Below are 20,530 nucleotides of genomic sequence, written 5' to 3' on the forward strand. Positions count from 1 at the left end.
TATATTTCAACTTAACAAGAATTTCATTTATTTAAATATATTCTATTTATGTATATTTATCTGATTAATTTTTTTCTTTATCTCAAATTAGTAAATATATTTACTGTCACAGCTAATAAAATTATTTAAATCTTATAGAGCTATCTAATAGGGCTTTTTCTCTCTTTCATTTTTCTGTTTCCCTCTAAGGAAGTGATAATGACACAGATTGGGAATGGAGAAAGGCCAGAGGAAAAACAGCTTTTTCCCCATAAAAGACACAGACAATAGAGTTGCAACTGGAGGCAGAAGGAGACACTGAAAAGATGGGAGAAGAAAAAAACATATACCATAAAGGAAATAATATCAGTATTTCAAGATGAATTCAGAGTTTTAAAGACTGAAATGTGTGAAAAAAATGGAGAGGCTGTGGGCTGAAGTTGAAAGGCAATGAAACCCAAAGACTTTGAATTCAGAAATAGAGGCATATGCAGACTTACATCCTAGAACATTAGCTAAAAGGAGAGTTTAAGAAAATTACTTAGGGCACAATCCTATCGGGATAGGTGGCTGCCTCTGAACTCGGAGGCAACCCCCTATCCAATGCAGGGCAGGAAAAGTGCGGAGGGCTGCCCTGCATTTACGGCTAGATGGCCGATTTCGGCTGTCTAGTCGTGGGACCTCAAAGTGCGGGAAGCGGCAGCCGGATGATATGTCGGATGTGTCGTACTGGTATTTCTGACTTCCCCGCCCCAGCACACCCCCAGGAATGCCCCGTTTTTGCTGCTCCATGCTCCTCTTCTGAGCGCGGAGCCATTTCATGCTGCCTGCAAGGCAGCGCAGGAGGAGGTGGAGGCCAGTTCTCAGGGAACCAACCTTGGAGCGCGGTTCCGGGGTCAGAACCTATGGCTGTCTAGCCACTGACTAGTGGCCATAGGATTGCTCCCTTAACAAGTTAGGAAACTTCATAAATTGATGGGGTTTTCCTTGTTAGGAGAAAAATGTTAGGATGATTAAGCAGCCTCAAGTGCTTGTGACCACCTCCCCAACGCTCTTCCCCATCCTCAGCTCAGAAAAGCCTGACAGGAGAATCTCTGTTCCTTATTTTAATGAGTACCATCTCTCTATATACACATGCTGATCTGGATATTTTCTGGTCACGTGCCAACCTTTTCCTAAATATCAGGTAAAACCTATCAGTTCTCAATTCTTGCTCCAGGAACCTCTTCCCACTATTACCCAGCCTGCCTCCTTACTCTATACTCGATAGTTCCTTCCCATTATTTTATCTTCACTTAATCCTCCCTGAAAAAGACTAAGGATTCAAGGATCACAGCTTAGGAGCAAAATCCACTGGAGAAGCTCCTATTGGGTAGTATCCAATGTTAATCCTACATAGAGCAGACGCACTGAAATGAACGGGGCTTAAGATAGTCACAACTATCTTAATGTTGGATACAACCCATGGAAACCGGTTGAAATTAATGGCATGAGCACAATGCACACTGGAGATGTTTCTAGTGGATGATGCAACCCTGTTCGTTTTTGTGATTTTTCTATGGCAACAGCCCTAAATTACAATAAATATTCTAAAGCAAACACTCAAAAGCAGATAAATTTGATTTTATTTCTGTGGAGAAAGGCTATAGAAAAGTTTCAGCATTGCACTCTTTGTGCTGCCAACTACCAAATTTACCTTCCCTGCACTGAAAAACATGAAGCACAAGGTCACAGTTAAGGAAGATTTCTAATATAGTTTAAGCACTTACCTCCAAATAGTTCCAGCTCCCTCAAGCCCTCAAAAATGAACTTCTCAGACATCCACCTCTAGAAAAGAAACCCCACAGAAATAAGACTTCTTGTCACATTGGAAATATCATAGATCATTTATTTTTATTTTACTTAACCAAAGAAAAAACCTACATGATCTATTGATTCAAATGCAGTAATAGAGAGATGATTCAGATATAATGCCAAGCCGTCGTTTGGTATTTCATGAATAAGCAGTGGAGAGTCTCAGGCTCCCACACTCTCTCCTTCCTTTGTACACAGCAATTCCTTCCCCACAATCCTAGTCTGAGGAAAACCACAGTTTGCTGTTTTCGCTAAACCAGCTAACTATGGTTTGTAGTGTAAGCACAGGCCCTAGTTTTCCAGTTCAAGTCAAAACAATAAACTATGGCTTGCCTGAAACTAGGATCAGAATGAGAGTTTCCAAGTGCAAGGGGAGGAGGGAGTGCACAAACTCAAGCCCAGTTCATTAATCGTAGAATAGTATACAATCTGCAACACACACACCCCATAACATCCTGCCCTTCCCACCCTTTACCTCACTTCAGGTGCTTTTCTTTCCCTACTCTATACAGAAAACAAGCGAGGCTGGAGAGAACTGTGACTGAAGCAATAGAGCACAGGGAGTAAGGCAGCAGAGGGTTTATTTCCCCTCACCCACACACCTCCATTAATGTTAAAAGCAGACCCCACCACACTCCTTATATGAGAAAGAACAGGCATGTAAACAAGCAAGTGTGACTGCCCCATCACATCTTGCTGCTTGTTAGTTATTTAGTTGTGGCTAATTAATTTTTCAAATTAGAAGTTTCCATATAGATGAGAAATACTACAGTGCAAAATTATATTCTTCAATAAAGCAAAAAAAAAAAGGTTGTTTGATGCTAATCAAAAGCTGGACCATTTCCCAGTCAAACAAGCGAAACGACAAAGGAGGACTGTGTAGAGAAGCTGTGGGTCATCCTTCCCTCCTAACTGTTCCAATACTCAAAAATAATTCTGAATGTATTGAGTTTCTTGGCTTCATCTTGATCCTAAATGTGTTTACTTAAAAGTAGTAAGTTTCCTTCTCATTACGTATGGTTAGGTTGCAGCCATAGTGGTTTGGTCCTAACTTCCGTCACCACCCTAAGAGCCTCGGATGCTTCCTGAAAAGGAAACATGGGTTAGTCAACACAACTCTGTCCCATACATCAACCCACGTGCCTGAAAAGGAAAGGACACAAAGATAAATGTTTGTTAATCATTCTTGAAAGTGTTTGACACTCACCCTAATTCGTTCTGGTTTACTTACAAGGAAAGACATGGAATCCAGACTTGATAATATTACTCCACAGGCATGAAATTTTAAAATTCCCCTGAGAATAAGAAAGAGCAAGAATAGTGTTTCAAAAGCTGAAAACAAATGTGCTGTTTCTACTTCAGTTCTTACCAGCAGGAGAACTACAGTATTTGGCGAGCTAAATCAACTGGTATCAGATGAACCAGATAGGTGGTGCTCTGAAAAAGCGGGGGGAGGGAGTGGAATTGTGCAATATATCAAGGGGGTAACTTGTGGCCCTCCAGATGTTTTGGCCTACAACTCTCATCAGCCTTAGCCAACATAGTAAAAGGTGAGGGGTGTTGGGAATTGTAGGTCAAAACATCTGGATGGCCACAAGTTGCCCACCCCTGAAGTACTGTTTATAGATATGGGGGCACCAGGTTCAAATACTTCCCCAGTCACAAAGGGGAACTGCTCTGAAAAAGAGCCCTGATTTTTTTGGGGGAGGGGGAGTGCTGAAAGTGAGGAGGTCACTGACAAATGTCAGTTCAAAGCTTAGTAGTGAGGCTGATGTTGCCAAGGGGGGCAATGAGGAGGACAGAGGGGAAAAGAAGCCATGCCAAGCCGCCACGCTCCCGATTGTCTGTGAGGAGCAATGTGGGTTGGCGAGTGAACAATCAACCCACTGTGGCTTATCCTCCAGCTTAGTGTGATGTGTAAACCTGTCCACTCTCTCAGATCCTGCTCCCACCTCTGACATATTATGCTGATTTCAGAGATGGTTTAAAGTCAAAACTCTCTCACTGAACTCAAGTGAGAGCAAAACAAGTCTGTTCCCCTCCCGCTCCATGACAGAGCACAGAATTCATACTAAATCTGTACCAATTACAGCACACCCACAGCAGTATATAAACCAGGAAGAAATAGTTCAGATGACGGAATGTGGTGGCATGGAGCTGTATCTCTTTGACCTCATGTTGTGCATACTTACAGCACACAAAAACGAACTTTGGTGATGGGAACTATGCAAAAAGAGTACTTTGCATGAACAGCCTAGCCTCAGAAAACATATAGAAAGAGCACTTTTTAAACAGTTGTCTTAGAACCCCTACAAGTACCCTGTTTCAAGACTCCAGACCCAGAAACCCAACAGCAACTCCCATAGCACTCCTATAAGTGGAACTAAGATGACATGATCAAATTCCTGAAGTTTGAGAAACTCAACACCTGTATGTTCCCAGCCATCTGGCTTGCATGGTAAGCAGGGCTGTATGTGTAATATAAACTCTGCTGTGTGCATGAATTCTTCAGTTAAGAAAAGACAAGAGCTGAGTCCCCAAGGTAGAATCATAGCCTATGATAAACAAAGGGCTACTATCTAAATGGTAGCCCAAGGAAGTCAGTAGGATATTAGGATCCAGGTAAATTTTACTACATGTTATGGAAGGAGATAACTTGACATAGCGGTGCTGTTTTGTCAATTGTCCCATGTTTATCAAAACATGTAGACCCACCTTCAGTGTTACAATTTTGTGCAGTACTCTGTCTCTACATGGGGTGGCACAGAGAGAAAGAGAGAGGGAGAGAGAAGAGAGAGGAATGGGGTGGAACAGAAAGGGAGAATTCACTATACACTCCTGCAATTCTGCAAACTCTGCTCACTTCTGGCTCTGCTCCAAATGACTTTTCCTATGGATCAATGGCCTTCATTAGGGGAAAAAAAGGTTCCTCATTGCTAAAATAGCAGATAAATGTTGGAGAGACCCAAATTCAAATCCCCTTTCAGTCATGGAGCTCCATGGGAGATAATGGACAAGTTACCATGTCTGCCTTTCCTGCCTTACAAGGATGTTGAGGGGATAAAATGGGATATACAGAGTTCCTCATAGAATGGATGGGGTACATGCATAATGACGTTCCGGCTGCTCCATCTCAAGGAGAATATAGAGCTGTACAAGGTAAATAAAAGCAGCTCAGGTGATCCAGGACTGGAGGACTTTATGAAGACTATGAAGGCTGCTTTTCATTGGGGGGGCAGACTAAAAGCGAGGGGCTGGCAATTGTTAAGATTATAAATCTTCAGGGTTGCCCAATGAATCGGCCTGGCAGTAGGTTCTGAACAAACAAAAGGAGGTTACTATTTCAGAGCACACAGTAAACACGGGAGTTCACCGTCACAAAGCGCGGAGGTGGCCTAGATGGCTCTGAAAGCGGATTAGCCGAATTCACGGAGCACTCATCTATCCACAGCTCTTAGCCGTGATGATGAAGAGAAGACGTTTCCATGCGGAGAAGCAAGAAATGGCGACCACCGCCACCGTCGCTCGTTGTCAGGAGGAGCAGGACGCCGGCCTCGGACGCTGCCAGGTGGTCCTCCCGGGAGGAGGAGGGGGGAGAGCAGCAGAGCGTCTCCAGCCCCGGGGGCTCCCTTACACTCGCGTGCAGGCGCGCAGGCGCTCCCTACGCGGCGCTCCTACCCCTGCCTCCCTCGCGCATCCACACGCGACGCAGCGAGCGCTTCGGCAGGGCGCTCCGGGCGGGCGCAGCCGGGCGGGGACACGAAGGCGCTTGGGAGAAATGCCGGGGCGGGGGCCAGGCCGCTCCGCCCGCCCGCCCGCCAGGCGAGCCTGAGGAGCGAGCGAAACGGCCCGGCCGCCCCAGCCAGGCCCGGCCCGACTCACCTCCGCTCCGCAGACCCTCGGCGGCTCGGAGAGGCTGCCCGGCGCGGCGCGCGCGCCTCCTGCTCTCCGCGGTGGGGACGGGCTGAGGCTCTCGGCCAGCGGCTCCTCCCGCGGCCTCGGATCGCCCCCGCGGGCCGCCCCGACGCCCAGCCACGCAGAGCGCCCGGCTGCGACGGCGGGAAGAAGGAGGAGGCGTGTCGCCTCAGAGCGAGAGCCCCGGGGCGCCCGGGGCGATAGGGAAAGGTTAGAGTTGCCGCTCCATCGGCCGAAGAGGGAACTCCCGGATTGGGGTTCGCACCATTTTTCTCCGGGGCGGAAGTAGCCGCTGTCCGTAGAAAACAATGGAGGCAGCCGGCATTTTAGGGAGCGCTCATGATCGGGCAGCAAAATGCCTATCCAGACACACAAGGCAGCGGCGAGGAAAGCAGTTCGAGCTCTAGCTCGTCGTATTTCTTGGGGCGGGGTGTGTGTGTTGTATTTTTTACATTTTTGAAACCTTTTTAGGGCGCAATCCTATACAAGTTTAGACCAAAAAAAGGGCCTACAATTCCCAGGATGCCGCAGCCAGCATACCTGGCTGGAGGGATGCTGGGAATTGTAGGACTTTTTTTTCTGTCTGAACATGCATAGGATTGCACCTTTAGGGCACAATCCTTTGCATGTTTAGACAGAGGAAAGGCCTACAACTCCCAGCATTGGCTGGGGGATGCTGGGAGTTGTAGGCCTTTTCTCTGTCTAAACTTGCATAGGATTGCGCCCATAAAAACCGAAATTTATCCATTTTTTAAATCAGCTTAGGCTGGTATATCAACTACGCACTTGTCTGGACAGAGATAGCCTAGCTACAGTTATCCATGCTCTGATAACTTCTCGTCTGGATTACCACAGTGCGTTATGTGTGGGGCTGCCTTTGAAAATGGTCCGGAAACTTCAGCTGGTCCAAAATAGGGCAGCAAGATTGTTAACAGGGACTAGCCTGCGAGTACTTTTTCAGCTGCACTGGCTGCCAGTCCATTTCCGGGGCCGATTCAAAGTGCTGATATTATTTAAAGCCCTTAATGGCTTGGGGCCAGGTTATCTGAAGGATCGCCTCCTCCCATATGTGCCTGCCCAGACCTTAAGATCATCCTCAGTGGCCCTTCTCCATGAGCCCCTGCCAAAGGAAGTGAGACGGGTGGCTACTAGGAGGAGGGCTTTTTCTGCTGTGGCACCCCGGCTGTGGAATGAGCTCCCTAGTGAGGTTTGCCTGGCATCTACATTGTATTCCTTTCAGCGCCAGGTGAAGACCTTTATATTTTCCCAGGCATTTTAGCATTTTAGCTTAATAGACTTTTAGCTTTGCTGTTTTAAATCTGTATTTTAAACTCCTGCACTGCTGCTAGGTTTTATTGTGGTTGTATTGTTATATTGTGGTTTTCATGTTCTATATATTTTAAATTGTTTTATTGTGTGCTGTTTGGTTTTAATTTTTGTGAACTGCCCAAAGGGCTTAGGCTATTGGACGGTATAGAAATCAATCAATTAAATAAATAAATAAATTGGCCTTGCCAATGCAGAGACATTCCCATAGCCCCATCTAGTTGGTTGGGGAGCTGGCTGTGTCTGAGAGTGGTTTACAACAGCCTTGCAATACAGTCTATTGTTAATATTGCCGCTTAGAGATAGGGCTGAGATGAATATGAATTTCCAGTAAAGATGCCCCATATAAAACATCAAATAGGTTGCAGCAAATATGAACACACTTCAGTTGTCCTGACCATTGTCCTGACATCCAGCCCAAAGCTAATGCTCTAATTGCATGCAGAAACCTTATGCTCCACTGACTTGCCTGCAGCCATGCTGCATTTTTACATAAAACATGACCTGAGTTGAGTTGCTACCTTTTTTTCGGGATAGTGTAAAAACAGACCAGAACAGCCCCTTTATTTTAAAAAAAATGCCCCAAACAATGGCATGTGTTAGAGACACTTAACAATATTGTAGGACTGAAACCTTTGCAATATTATATATTATTAATCCCATAATGCCCGGAACCCACATGGAACAGAACAGAATGGCCTGGAATGCCAGCTGCCAAGCCAATGAAATTCACAATTCACACATGACAATGTGGGAGGGATGCAATGAGCCACAAAACTTCTACAAAAACCACATTCCAATACCCATTCTGGACAATAGTCCATATTTGGGAAAATGGCTGAGAACAACAACATCCATGTGAGCCAAGTCAACCAAATTCACCAGTCACACCTAAGTGGATCAGAGTGATGGAATAAGCCACAAAACATCCACAGAAACCACATTTTGGTATCCATTCTGGACAATTATATTTTGGAAAACGACTTGGAATGCCAACTTCCAAGCAAACCAAGCCAACCAAATTCACCCGTCACACATGTCTAGATGGGAGTGATGCAATCAGGCACAAAAATTCCACAGGAACCAGTACCTGTTCCAGGCAGTAGTCTGTATTTAAGAAAAAGGCCCCAAATGGCAATGTCCAAGTAAGCCAAATTCACCAGCCACACATAATTTTATGGGAGAGATGCAATCAACCACAAAGCATCCACTGAAACCACGTTGCAGTACCTGTTCCAGGCAATAAATAGAATACGAGGGAAATGGCCCAGGACACCAAGTGTTATGTGAGCCAAACCAACCAAATTCACCAGGCTCACATGACTGGATGGGAAATATCCACAGAAACCATAGATACTGAAAGTTACGGTATCTGTTCCGGGAATAAACAGTATTCTGGGAAAATGGCCCCAAATGGCAATTTCCCAGCTAGCCAGACCAAATTCACCGCAATGATAAGCCACAAAACATTCTCAGAAATCGCATGTTGTAGGCAATAAACCAATATTCTGGAAAAATATGGTCTGGACCACCAATTTCCCAGATTGTGAAACCAACCAAATTCTTACATTGGACCAAACTGAAAACCATCTATGGTTTTAAGTGAAGTTGTTCTGGGCAATAGGCAGGAGATCAGAACTCCCATCTCCTATAGATCTTAGTCAAGAAAACTGACATGCGGTATTGAATCAAATGGGAATAAACAACCTGAAATGTTCACGTTTAAAGCCTCCCGATTAAACTTACCACTGGCCCCACTTATACACACAGGGAAAGATTGGGGCTACATGCTCCCATTATTTTCAGTGTAAATTAGACAAATTAAATGGGCACGGTAGTGCCCCTTTAGTTGAGTCACAAAACAAAGGTTCAATCATAAGCCTCAAAATTCTACTGCTTATAAAAATGCCACCTCTTCAGCTACTAACATGAAACTTGGCATCCATGATCTACCTGATGAGTTGTACACTTGTACACAATTCCGAACTGATCTGATACAAATTGCCACAGCTACAGCAAGCTCAAATGAGCTGAAAAGTGACACATGTACTTTTTGTTCCAAGCTATGACTTGGGATATCATCTATTTCTTTCAAATACTGGTGAAAATTACTGATGTACTTTATTCATAGAATCACAGAATAATAGAATAGTAGGGTTGGAAGGGGCCTACAAGACCATTGAGTCCAACCCCCTGCTCAGTGCAGGAATCCAAGTCAAAGCATTCCCGACAGATGGCTGTCCAGCCTCATCTTGAATGCCTCCAGTGTGGGAGAGCCCACCACCTCCCTAGGTCTTTGGTTCCATTGTCGCATTGCTCTAACAGTCAGGAAGTTTTTCCTGATGTTCAGCCGGAATCTGGCTTCCTGTCACTTGAGCCCATTCTTCCATGTCCTGCACTGTGGGCTGATCGAGAAGAGTTCCTGGCCTTCCTCTATGTGACAGCCTTTCAAGTACTTGAAGAGCACTATCCTATCTCCCCTCGGTCCTCTCAAGGCTAAACATGCCCAGTTCTTTCAGTCTCTCCTCCTAGGGCTTTGTTTCCAGTCCCCTGATCATCTTTGTTTCCCTCCTCTGAACCCTCTCCAGCTTGTCTGCATCCTTCCTAAAGTACGGTACTCGGAACCAGACACAGTACTCCAGATGAGGCCTAAGCAGTGCTGAGTAGAGGGGAATTAGTACTTCCTGGGATTTGGAAGCTATACTTCTATTAAAAAGGTAAAGGTGTCCCCAACCAGTCGTGTCCGACTCTAGGGTGTGGGGCTCATCTCCATTTCGAAGCTGAAGAGCCAGCACTGTCCAAAGATGCTTCCGTGGTCATGTGGCCGGCATGACTGAACACTGAGGTGCACGGAACGCTGTTACCTTTCCCGCTGAAGCGGTACCTATTTATCTACTTGCAATTTCTTGCTTTCGAACTGCTGGGTTGGTAGAAGCTGGGACTGAAGATGGGAGCTCACTCCGTCACGCAGCACTCGGGTCTCGAACTGCAGCCCAAAAGAGCATTTGCCTTTTTTGCAGCCACATCACATTGTTGGCTCATATTCAGCTTGTGATCGACAACAGTTCCAAGATCCTTCTCGCTTGTAGTGTTGTTGAGCCACGTATCCCCCATCTTGTAACTGTGCATTTGGTTTCTTTTTCCTAGGTGCAGAACTTGGCATTGATCCCTATTAAATGTCAATCTGTTGTTTTCTGCCCAGCGCTCCAGTCTACCAAGATCACTTTGAATTTTGTTTCTGTCTTCCAAGTTATTAGCTATCCCACCCAATCTTGTGTCATCTGCAAATGTGATCAGCATTCCCTACACCTCCTCATCCAACTCATTAATAAAAATGTACCCTGCAGTACCCCGCTCGTTACCTCTCCCCAGTTTGAGAAGATCCATTGATAAACAGTCTTTGAGTCCGATTCTGTAGCCAACTGTGGATCCACCTGATCGTTGTTTCATCTAGCCCACTTTAAGCTAGTTTGCTCATCAGGATATCCTGGGGCACTTTGTCAAAAGCTTTGCTGAAGGCGAGGTGTATTATGTCCACAGCATTCCCATAGTCCACGGGGGGGGGGGGGGGCGCCCTGATCCAAAAATGAGATCAGATTCGTCTGGCAGGATTTGTTCTTGACAAGTCCATGTTGGCTTTGAACAACTGCATTGTTTTCAAGGTGCTTACAGATGGATTGCTTTATAATCTGCTCCAGAATGTTCCCAGGGATTGATGTCAGACTGACTGGTCTGTAGTTCCCAGGTTCCTCCTTTTTACCCTTTTTGAAGATAGGAACAACATTAGCCTTCAACATTCAGGCATGTTGAGGACTTGTACTTTTTGTTGCTTTGGTGAAGTTCTGCGCAGCAATTGAAAAGTTATTAAGGTTTTTCTGCCCCATAAATTCCTATAGCAGCAACTGCTGGCAATTACATCAGGCATGCTCAGTTTCACTCTGAATCTAGAATGCTGCCAGTATTCCAAGGTGGAATTTGATAACAGAGGACTTTTACATTTAAGGCCTATTCTTTTAGTTATGGAATGTGACCTCACAAAGTGAGACTACATGTTCTTACACAGATTGGGACCCTAGCATGGGGGCGCTAGGGAAACCATAATCCTCCCCCCCACACACACACACCCCAGTCCCAATCTGGATCAGTCCCCTGATGCCAAGAGGTGTTGGAGAAATCTGCAACTGATTCAAATGAGATCAGATTTCTGTGAATCCAACATGCAGATTCCACAATGGATTGACTTTTTCCAAGTTGCATGGATTCCACAGACTTGCGGACCAGTTTTTTTACTGGGGGGGAGATTTGCACAAATGCAGACTTGCTCTAATGTGCATTAGCACAAGTGCATACGTGCACAAGTGCACTAATACCCATTTGCAAACAAATTAAATTCTCATACAAAAAATCTGATTCTGTCAATGAGTGGGTGGCAAAGATGCCTGACAAAATCCTTTAATCCCTACCTATGTATCCAATTTACATTGCCAAAAAGGCATGTAGTTGCAATGTAAACTGCAGGCATAGGGCAAAGGATTAAAGCCCCCTACCCACAACTCTAGGGTCCTGATCCATATGAGGTCTCATGAGCTTACTTTTGAGTAAAAAAAATCCCTAGCCAGATCTTTAAAATAACATGAAGTTTGACCCTCAGATAATTTGGGAGGGGTGGGGATGGAATGCACAATATTTATTTCATTTCATTTCTATACCACCCAATAGCTGAAGCTCTCTGGGCGGTTCACAAAAATTAAAACCACAAAGCGCAGCATAAAACAATATAAAATATGAAAGTTTAAAATGCAGGGGAGTAGAACGATCAGGGCCTCACACCACCTTTCTGAAAGCAGAAATGCAGTACAAGGGCCCTGATCCTTGTTCTTACTTTCTGTATGGTGGGAAAAGGACATGCAAGGACTGTGACTCACACCATGTATATTCACATGTCACACTAAATATGCGTTCGCACTCTACTCTCACTGGGTTTTATTGTGAGAATCTAGCCCTATTAAATCATTCCATAAGTGCTACATGAGGAAGGGACGTGGGGATCAGCATGATAGCTCAACCCTTTCCCCATTGCTTTCTACATGCGGAGGGCATGTTTGCAGAGGACAACCTCCTCTATCCATGGAAATTCTCCCTGAGATTTTAGAATCCTGATTCTTGAAATGAATCCATTATTACCATTAGCTAAGTATTTATAATCCAATTTATCATATAGGTAAACTTGAAAGAAAGCAAGTTTTCTTGCAAGTTATCCTTGACTTGATCCTAACCAACAGAGATGACTTAGTGGATAAAGTAGCAGTTACAGGAACTCTGGGGGAAAGCGACCATGTTGTACTTGAGTTCTTGGTTCTAAGGGAACCAAAAGCCGAGTGTAGTCAAACGCGTACCCTGGATTTTAGGAAAGCTGATTTTCATAAACTCAGAACAATGATCAGTAAGGTCCCATGGCAAGCGATGCTAGCGAGAAAAGGAGTCCAAGATGGGTGGGAGCTTTTAAAAAAGGAAATTCTCAAGGCACAATTACAAACAATTCCAACAAGAAGAAAAGGTGGAAGACAACAGAAGAAGCCAATGTGGCTTCACAAAAAGCTTAGGGATGACCTGAAAACAAAAAAGGACACATATAGGAAGTGGAAAGAAGGCCAAGTAACAAAGAGTACAGGCAGATAGCACAGAATTGCAGGGATGGTGTCAGGAAGGCTAAAGCTGAGAATGAGCTGAGGTTAGCAAGGGATGTTAAAAACAACAAAAAGGCTTTCTTCAGCTACGTGCATAGTAAAAGGCAGAGGAAAGAAATGGTGGTTCAGCTATTAAATAAGGATGGCAAAACGATAACAGATGACAAAGAAAAGGCAGAGGTGCTCAATTCCTACTTTGGCTCAGTCTTCTCCCAAAAGAGGGTCTATGCCCCCCCTGGCAAAGGCGAAGTACAGGCTGAAGGGGCAGGATTGCAGCTTGAGATCGACAGGCATATGGACAAGGAACACCTCATTACTTTGAATGAGTTCAAATCTCCAGGGCCAGATGAACTGCATCCTAGAGTCATAAAGGAACTGGCAGAAGAACTCTCAGAACTGCTGTCTATTCTCTTTGAGAAATCATGGAGGACGGGGGAAGTGCCAGATGACTGGAGGAGGGCTAATGTTGTCCCTATCTTCAAAAAGGGTAAAAAGGAGGAACCTGGGAACTACAGACCAGTCAGTCTGACATCAATCCCTGGTAAAATTCTGGAGCAGATGATAAAGGAATCCATCTGGAAGCACCTTGACAACAATGCCGTGATTACTCGAAGCCAACATGGATTTGTCAAAAACAAGTCCTGCCAGACAAATCTGATCTCATTTTTTGATCAAGTAACCTCCCTTGTAGACCGTGGGAATGCTGTAGACATCATATACCTCGACTTCAGCAAAGCTTTCGACAAAGTGCCCCATGATATCCTGATGAGCAAACAAGCTCAAAGTGGGCTAGATGAAACAACGATCCGGTGGATCCACAGTTGGCTACAGAATCGGACTCAAAGAGTGCTTATCAATGGTACCTTCTCAAACTGGGGAGAGGTAACGAGTGGGGTACCGCAGGGCTCAGTCCTGGGCCCAGTGCTCTTCAACATTTTTATTAATGACTTGGAGGAGGAGGTGCAGGGAATGCTGATCAAATTTGCAGATGACACAAAATTGGGAGGGATAGCTAATACTTTGGAAGACAGAAACAAAATTCAAAGTGATCTGGATAGACTGGAGTGCTGGACAGAAAACAACAGAATGACATTTAATAGGGACAAATGCCAAGTTCTGCACCTAGGAAAAAGAAACCAAAGGCACAGTTACAAGATGGGGGATACGTGGCTCAACCACACTACAAGCGAGAAGGATCTTGGAATTGTTGTCGATCACAAGCTGAATATGAGCCAACAATGTGATGTGGCTGCAAAAAAGGCAAATGCTATTTTGGGCTGCATTCATAGAAGCATCGCTTCCAAATCCTGGGAAGTACTAGTTCCCCTCTACTTAGCACTGGTTAGGCCTCATCTGGAGTACTGTGTCCAGTTCTGGGCACCACACTTTAAGAAGGATGCAGACAAACTGGAGAGGGTTCAGAGGAGGGCAACAAAGATGATCAGGGGACTGGAAACAAAGCCCTATGAAGAGAGACTGAAAGAACTGGGCATGTTTAGCCTTGAGAAGAGAAGACTGAGGGGAGATATGATAGCACTCTTCAAGTATTTTAAAGGTTGTCACAGAGAAGAAGGCCAGGATCTCTTCTTGATCATCCCAGAGTGCAGGACACGGAATAATGGGCTCAAGTTACAGGAAGCCAGATTCCGGCTGAACATCAGGAAAACCTTCCTGACTGTAAGAGCAATACGAGAATGGAACCGATTACCTGGGGAGGTGGTGGGCTCTCCCACACTGGAGGCCTTCAAGACGAGGCTGGACAGCCATTTGTCAGGGATGCTCTGACTTGGATTCCTGCATTGAGCAGGGGGTTGGACTCGATGGCCTTGTAGGCCCCTTCCAACCCTACTATTCTATGATTCTATGAAAGCAAGTTCAAATACATTGGGGATAGAGTAGATTTGCAAACATTGTAATTATAAATTCCTTTTCAAAAACCAGGGGAAGTCAATGATCAAAAAACCTGTCAGCAGAGTTAAGGCTATCTCATGTTGGCTTAAACTCCACAAAGCCAGGAAATTGGAAGAGTATTGGAATGTGCTTTTTGTGGATGTTTTGAGGCTCACTTTACCCCTCCCATGACGCCATGAGTGACTGGTGAATTTGGCTGATTTGGCTCAGTTGGAAGTTGTCGTTCAAGACCATTTTCCAGAATTTGGATTATTGTCTGGAACGGGTATTGCAACGTGGATTCTGTGGATATTTTGAGGCACATTGCATCACTCCCATCTAGTCATGTTTAACTGGTGAATTTGGTTGGCTTGGTTCACTTGGAAATTGGTGTTCCAGACCATTCTGGAGAATACAGACGATTTACCAGAATGGGTACCAAAACGTGGTTTCTGTGGACGTTTGCCTGCCTATTGGATCAATGTTATCCTCCACTTCAGCAATTCCTTTGCTTGCAAACACCATTTTTTGTTTGTTTGTTTGTTTGTTTATTTATTTATTTCATTTCTATACCGCCCAATAGCCGAAGCTCTCTGGGCGGTTCACAAAAATTAAAACCAAACAACACACAATAAAACAATTTAAAATATATAGAACATTAAAACCACAATATAACAATACAACCACAATAAAACCTAGCAGCAGTACAGGAGTTTAAAATACAGATTTAAAACAGCAAAGATAAAAATTTAGAAAGCTAAAATGCTAAAATGCCTGGGAAAATAAAAAGGTCTTCACCTGGCGCCGAAAGGAGTACAATGTAGGCGCCAGGCGAACCTCACTAGGGAGCTCATTCCAGAGCCGGGGTGCCACAACAGAAAAAGCCCTCCTCCTAGTAGCCACCCGCCTCACTTCCTTTGGCAGGGGCTCACGGAGAAGGGCCGCTGATGATGATCTTAAGGTCCGGGCAGGCACATATGGGAGGAGGCGATCCTTCAGGTAACCTGGCCCCAAGCCGTTAAGGGCTTTAAATGTTAACACCAGCACTTTGAATCGGGCCCGGAAATGGACTGGCAGCCAGTGCAGCTGGAAAAGTACTGGCGTAATATGAGCTCGCAGGCCAGTCCCTGTTAACAATCTTGCTGCCCTATTTTGGATCAGCTGAAGTTTCTGGACCGTTTTCAAAGGCAGCCCCACGTATAACGCATTGCAGTAATCCAGACGAGAAGTTACCAGAGCATGGATAACTGTAGCTAGGCTATCTCTGTCCAGATAAGGGCGTAGTTGGTATACCAGCCTAAGCTGATAAAAAGTGCTCCGTGCCACTGAGTTCACCTGTGCCTCAAGTGACAGTTCTGGATCCAAGAGCACCCCCAAACTACGAACCTGATCCTTTAGGGGGAGTGCAACCCCCTCCAGAACAGGTTGAATATCACCTAGCCGGGCAGACGAACCACCCACTAACAGTACCTCCGTCTTGTCTGGATTGAGTTTCAGTTTATTAGCCCTCATCCAGTCCATTACCGTGCCCAGGCACTGGTTCAGAACAGCCACTACCTCACCTGGTTTTGATGAGAAAGAGAGGTAGAGCTGGGTGTCATCCGCATATTGATGGCACCTCAGCCCACACCTCCGGATAACTTCCCCCAGCGGTTTCATGTAGATGTTAAACAGCATGGGGGATAAAATAGAGCCCTGTGGAACCCCATGGCACAATTGCCATGGCACAGAGCAATAATCCCTCAGCACCACCTTCTGGAATCGGCCATCCAAGTAGGAGCGGAACCACTGTAGTGCAGTGCCTCCAACTCCCAACCCAGACAACCTATCCAGAAGGATACCGTGGTCGATGGTATCGAAAGCCGCTGAGAGGTCCAGGAGAATCAACAGGGTCGCACTCCCCCTGTCCCTCTCCCGGCAGAGGTCATCCCACAGGGCGACCAAGGCAGTTTCCGTTCCAAAACCAGGCCTGAAGCCCGATTGAAATGGATCTAGATAATCCGTTTCATTCAAGAGTTCCTGGAGCTGTCCTACAACCACCCGCTCAAGCACCTTGCCCAGGAAGGGGATGTTGGCCACTGGCCTATAATTGTTAACATCCTCTGGGTCCAGGTTAGGCTTTTTCAGGAGTGGTCTAATTACTGCCTCTTTTAAAGCAGCAGGCACCACTCCCTCTCTCAAGGAGGAATTTAGAACCTCCTGGACCCAGCCGGACAACCCCTCCTTGTTTGATTTAATAAGCCATGAAGGGCAAGGGTCAAGCACACAAGTGGTCGATCGGACTTGGCCAAGCACCTTGTCCGCATCCTCAGGCCTCAGTAACTGAAACTCATCCAATAAAACTGGACCAGACGGTGCTCTGAACGCCTCTACCAATGGAACTGCATTAATGGTGGTGTCCAATTCATGATGAATCTGAGCGACTTTATCCTCAAAGTGCCGCGCAAACTTGTCACAGCGTGCTACCGAGGGTTCCACCGTCTCTCTCCCTGGCCCAGAATGTAACAGGCCGCGAACCACTCAGAAAAGCTCCGCTGGACGACACTGAGAAGATGCAATGCTTCATGTTCAACTGAAGTAATAACACCCACTCCTAAAGCTCTCTCTCTGCTGCAGCAGCCAGCCGCTTTTGTCTCCCCCCCCCCCCATGCTTGTTGCTTCCACTGCTTAGTCAGGTGTACATTACAGAACAGTGAGCGGGATCGCTAAACATATGCAGATTTCTAGGCAGGGGAGGGACTAAGTGGGTAAGCATGCGCAAATTCCAAGGCAAATCCGCTAAAGTGCAGTAATAGAAAATAAGATGTTCATTAATGGAAATTATTTATGAAGGTGAATAAAATGTCACTTTTCAAATAATAAGTTGAGATTGCTTAAAAGTCCTTCAATTAAATATGGTTGCTTACTATTCCTAAACTGAGTCTTTCCCAGCTAAATACAGGCCATGTTTGGACATCACTTTAAGCCATGGTGGCTTAATAAGCTACTCACAGTCCACTACGCCCTGCTACACGACCTGGCTAATAAGCTAGCGTAAGTAGTTTATTAAGCTACTGTGTGTAATCTGAGCCCTCCCCCCCACCAAGTCCCACTACAGGCCTTCCGCCCGAGCAGTGGTGCTGTTCCACCCATTCATAACATTACAGCAGCCTGTTTTAACCTTCCACAATATCCCAATGAGAGGGGAGAGGCATGGGCTGAAGTTGTTGTTGTTGTTCAGTCGTTCAGTCGTGTCCGACTCTTCGTGACCCCATGGACCATAGCACACCAGGCCTTCCTGTCCTGCGCTCTCTCCCGGAGTGTGCTCAAGTTCATATTCATTGCATCGGTGATGCTATCTAGCCATCTCATCCTCTGCCGTCCCCTTCTCCTTTGGCCTTCAGTCTTTCCCAGCATCAGGGTCTTTTCCAGGGAGTTTTCTCTTCGCATTAGGTGGCCAAAATATTGGAGCTAATTAAGCATTTCCAGCATCACTCTGACAGGGGGTGGTGGTGGCTCTAAAGCTCTGGAAGTTTGCAGGATCAGGAACAAACGTCATACACAGCCTCCCCTAGTCAGGAGGCACCCAACACACCATCAAAACCCTGCATGATTACAAAGGAGCGGACATCCTGTGTGCGCCAAAAAGGGGGTGGCGGCTATAACGCCTTGGAGGTTTGCAGGATTGGGACCAAACTTCACACACAGCCTCCCTTAGGGCACCCAATGCACCATCAGAACCCTGTGTAATTACCCCAGAGGCAGGAAAATCCCAAGTGCAACAAAAAAGGGGTGGCACAAATAAACCCTCGAGGGTTTGCAGGATCAGACAAAACCCTCAATTGCACATTTCCCCCATAACCATTGCTGGCATAGATGCCTTTGTTGTCCCAAATTGATGACAATAAAGTGGACTTGTGCATTTCACACACCCCTTCCAGACATTGCTGGCAGAGCCACTTCTGTTTGCTATAGTGTCATTAACGGGAACTTGCACGAAAGCCCCCTATACCCATTACTGGCATGAAGCCTTTATTGTCTCAAAATGAAGTGATACAGTGGAGTTACACATTTCACCCCCACACACACTGCTGGCAGAGCCCCTTCTGTTCGCTATAGTGCTTCAGCACTAAAGCGCAATTGTGCATCCCCCTCCCCCCAGCAATTTTGCTTCTTCAGGGAAAAGTGACCAGAGAAGGAAAAAAGAGGGAGCTGCACCTCCCTTAGTTTTCTGGAATGGGACGAAATTGCACAGGTGGGGCGCCTTCATGGGGAGCCACCAGATGCTATAGTGGATTATTGCAGAAGTGCGCTTCTTCATGGAAAAGTAAGTAGTTCCTTCCATATTCCCCTAGTTGTGCAGTTTCAAAGTAGCGATCAGGGAAGCCTGTCATTGTGTAACTTCGCTGTAGTGGAGTAGCATGACAGTGCAAGGCTGTCATTGTACCCGAGGAAAGCTGTCCTTGTCTAACTGTATCAGGGAAGGCTGTGCTTGTTTGGCTGCAGTCGTCCCTGGGCTCCTTGTCAGACCGCAGAATCGGTTGTATTTTCCTTGTTTAATATAAATATATCCCACATGATCTTGTTAAGTTTAGAAGAATCCAAAGGTTAATGTAACGTTCTGTTCTTTTGGTCATGGAATAATATTCTAGAGGATTAGTGGAGTCAGTCTGCTGCAACAAAAACAACAAAGATTCTTGTGGCATCTTAAAGACTAACACATTTTTTAATCTTTAAAGATGCCACAATACCTTGTTGATTTTTCTTCCAACATTTCTTCCAGTGGGAGGTGTGTGTGTCCCCGCCATGCAAATAAGCAGGTGTAGGGCACCCGATCTGGATTGGGACCACAGCAGGGAGCAGAAGGGTTAACCCCCCCCCCCCCCACACACACACAGATAGGGCCGCTTGTGCTCAATTGCTAGTAGCATGAATTGTGTCTTGTCTGGCTTGGCCTACGATATTGGCTTAAACAGCAAATGTACATCGTACTGTAATCATAGAAATGATGTACAGAAGTTATTTCCCTTTCAGTTACATGTATGGCCAGGTAGCAAGAGTGCAGAAAAGCCACAAAATGTTGCACCAAGTGTAGAATTCAGCTTCCTGAACCTCCCAGCCTTTTCTTTTTGAACAAGGTACTATCAAGCTCTTATGACGGTGAACATATGCTTGAAAGTGTGTGGGCAATGTCTGATGAAAATGCACACAGGGATTCGTTTCAGTGGTCAGGGAGCCCAGTAACTATATAGTTTGTTGCCCCTCTCCATGACTAGCAGAAACAACCTATGCAAAACAATTAAAAACTGCATGATTATGCACAAAAGAAATCATGACTATCTGCTACATTTGCATGATTTATGCAGGCTGCAAAATTCAGTTTTTCTTGTTACAGAGTTTGGGCAATCAACCCAGCATTTTGATGTTTTAAAAAATCCAATATTGCATGCTGTCCAAGCACAAAACGTGCATGGCCCTCATCAAGTCTGAATGGGAGGCACATGTAAAACGTAGTGCATGTCCTGTTAAAATCCTAAGATATGGGAGCCTGATATTTTTCCAAGCTCAAATGCCTGTGTTTTAAAGTGGGCACATGAGGCCAAAAAAAATAATGCAAATGCTAGCCCTCAGAATGGCCCAGAAATCTGTTAGACTTTCCACTGAAGTTGAGGGCCACCATTTCTATGTAGCTTCTAAGCCAACCTGGTGCCCTCCAGATTTTTCAGACTACAACTGCCTGTATTTCTGACCACTGGCCATGATGGCTGGGGCTGATGGAAGCTGGAAGTCTAAAACGCCTGGGGGCACCAGGCTTAGGGAAGGATGGAGTCACACAAATTTCAAAATTGAACTGCTCCAATCAACGAACTCACAGGTCACAAAAGAGGAAACAGAAGGCA

General features: G+C 45.6%; 1 protein-coding gene across 17 annotated transcripts in view; it reads right to left on the reverse strand.

Annotated features, from left to right (window-relative positions):
* Window positions 1-5,889, reverse strand: part of STRADA (STE20 related adaptor alpha) — a 30,794-nt gene extending 24,905 nt beyond the window's left edge. For 4 of the 17 annotated variants that reach the window (XM_084857406.1, XM_084857409.1, XM_084857417.1 and 1 more), the window contains exons 1-3: window positions 5,716-5,889; window positions 3,065-3,128; window positions 1,749-1,806 (exon numbers count right to left, since the gene is read on the reverse strand). In XM_084857406.1, coding sequence (XP_084713532.1) covers window positions 1,749-1,806; window positions 3,065-3,076 — 70 coding nt within the window. In that variant the 5' untranslated portion in view covers window positions 3,077-3,128; window positions 5,716-5,889. Of the gene's footprint in view, window positions 1-1,748; window positions 1,807-2,847; window positions 2,919-3,040; window positions 3,129-5,206; window positions 5,579-5,715 lie in introns of those variants that run through there. The other 13 variants (XM_084857404.1, XM_084857408.1, XM_084857401.1 and 10 more) reach the window with 10 other exon arrangements.
* Between the last annotated feature and the right edge of the window lie 14,641 nt (window positions 5,890-20,530).

Source organism: Heloderma suspectum, chromosome 5 (genome assembly GCF_057233095.1).
Source record: "Heloderma suspectum isolate Gila_16-S chromosome 5, 16-S_ref, whole genome shotgun sequence".
Lineage (NCBI taxonomy): Eukaryota > Metazoa > Chordata > Lepidosauria > Squamata > Helodermatidae > Heloderma > Heloderma suspectum.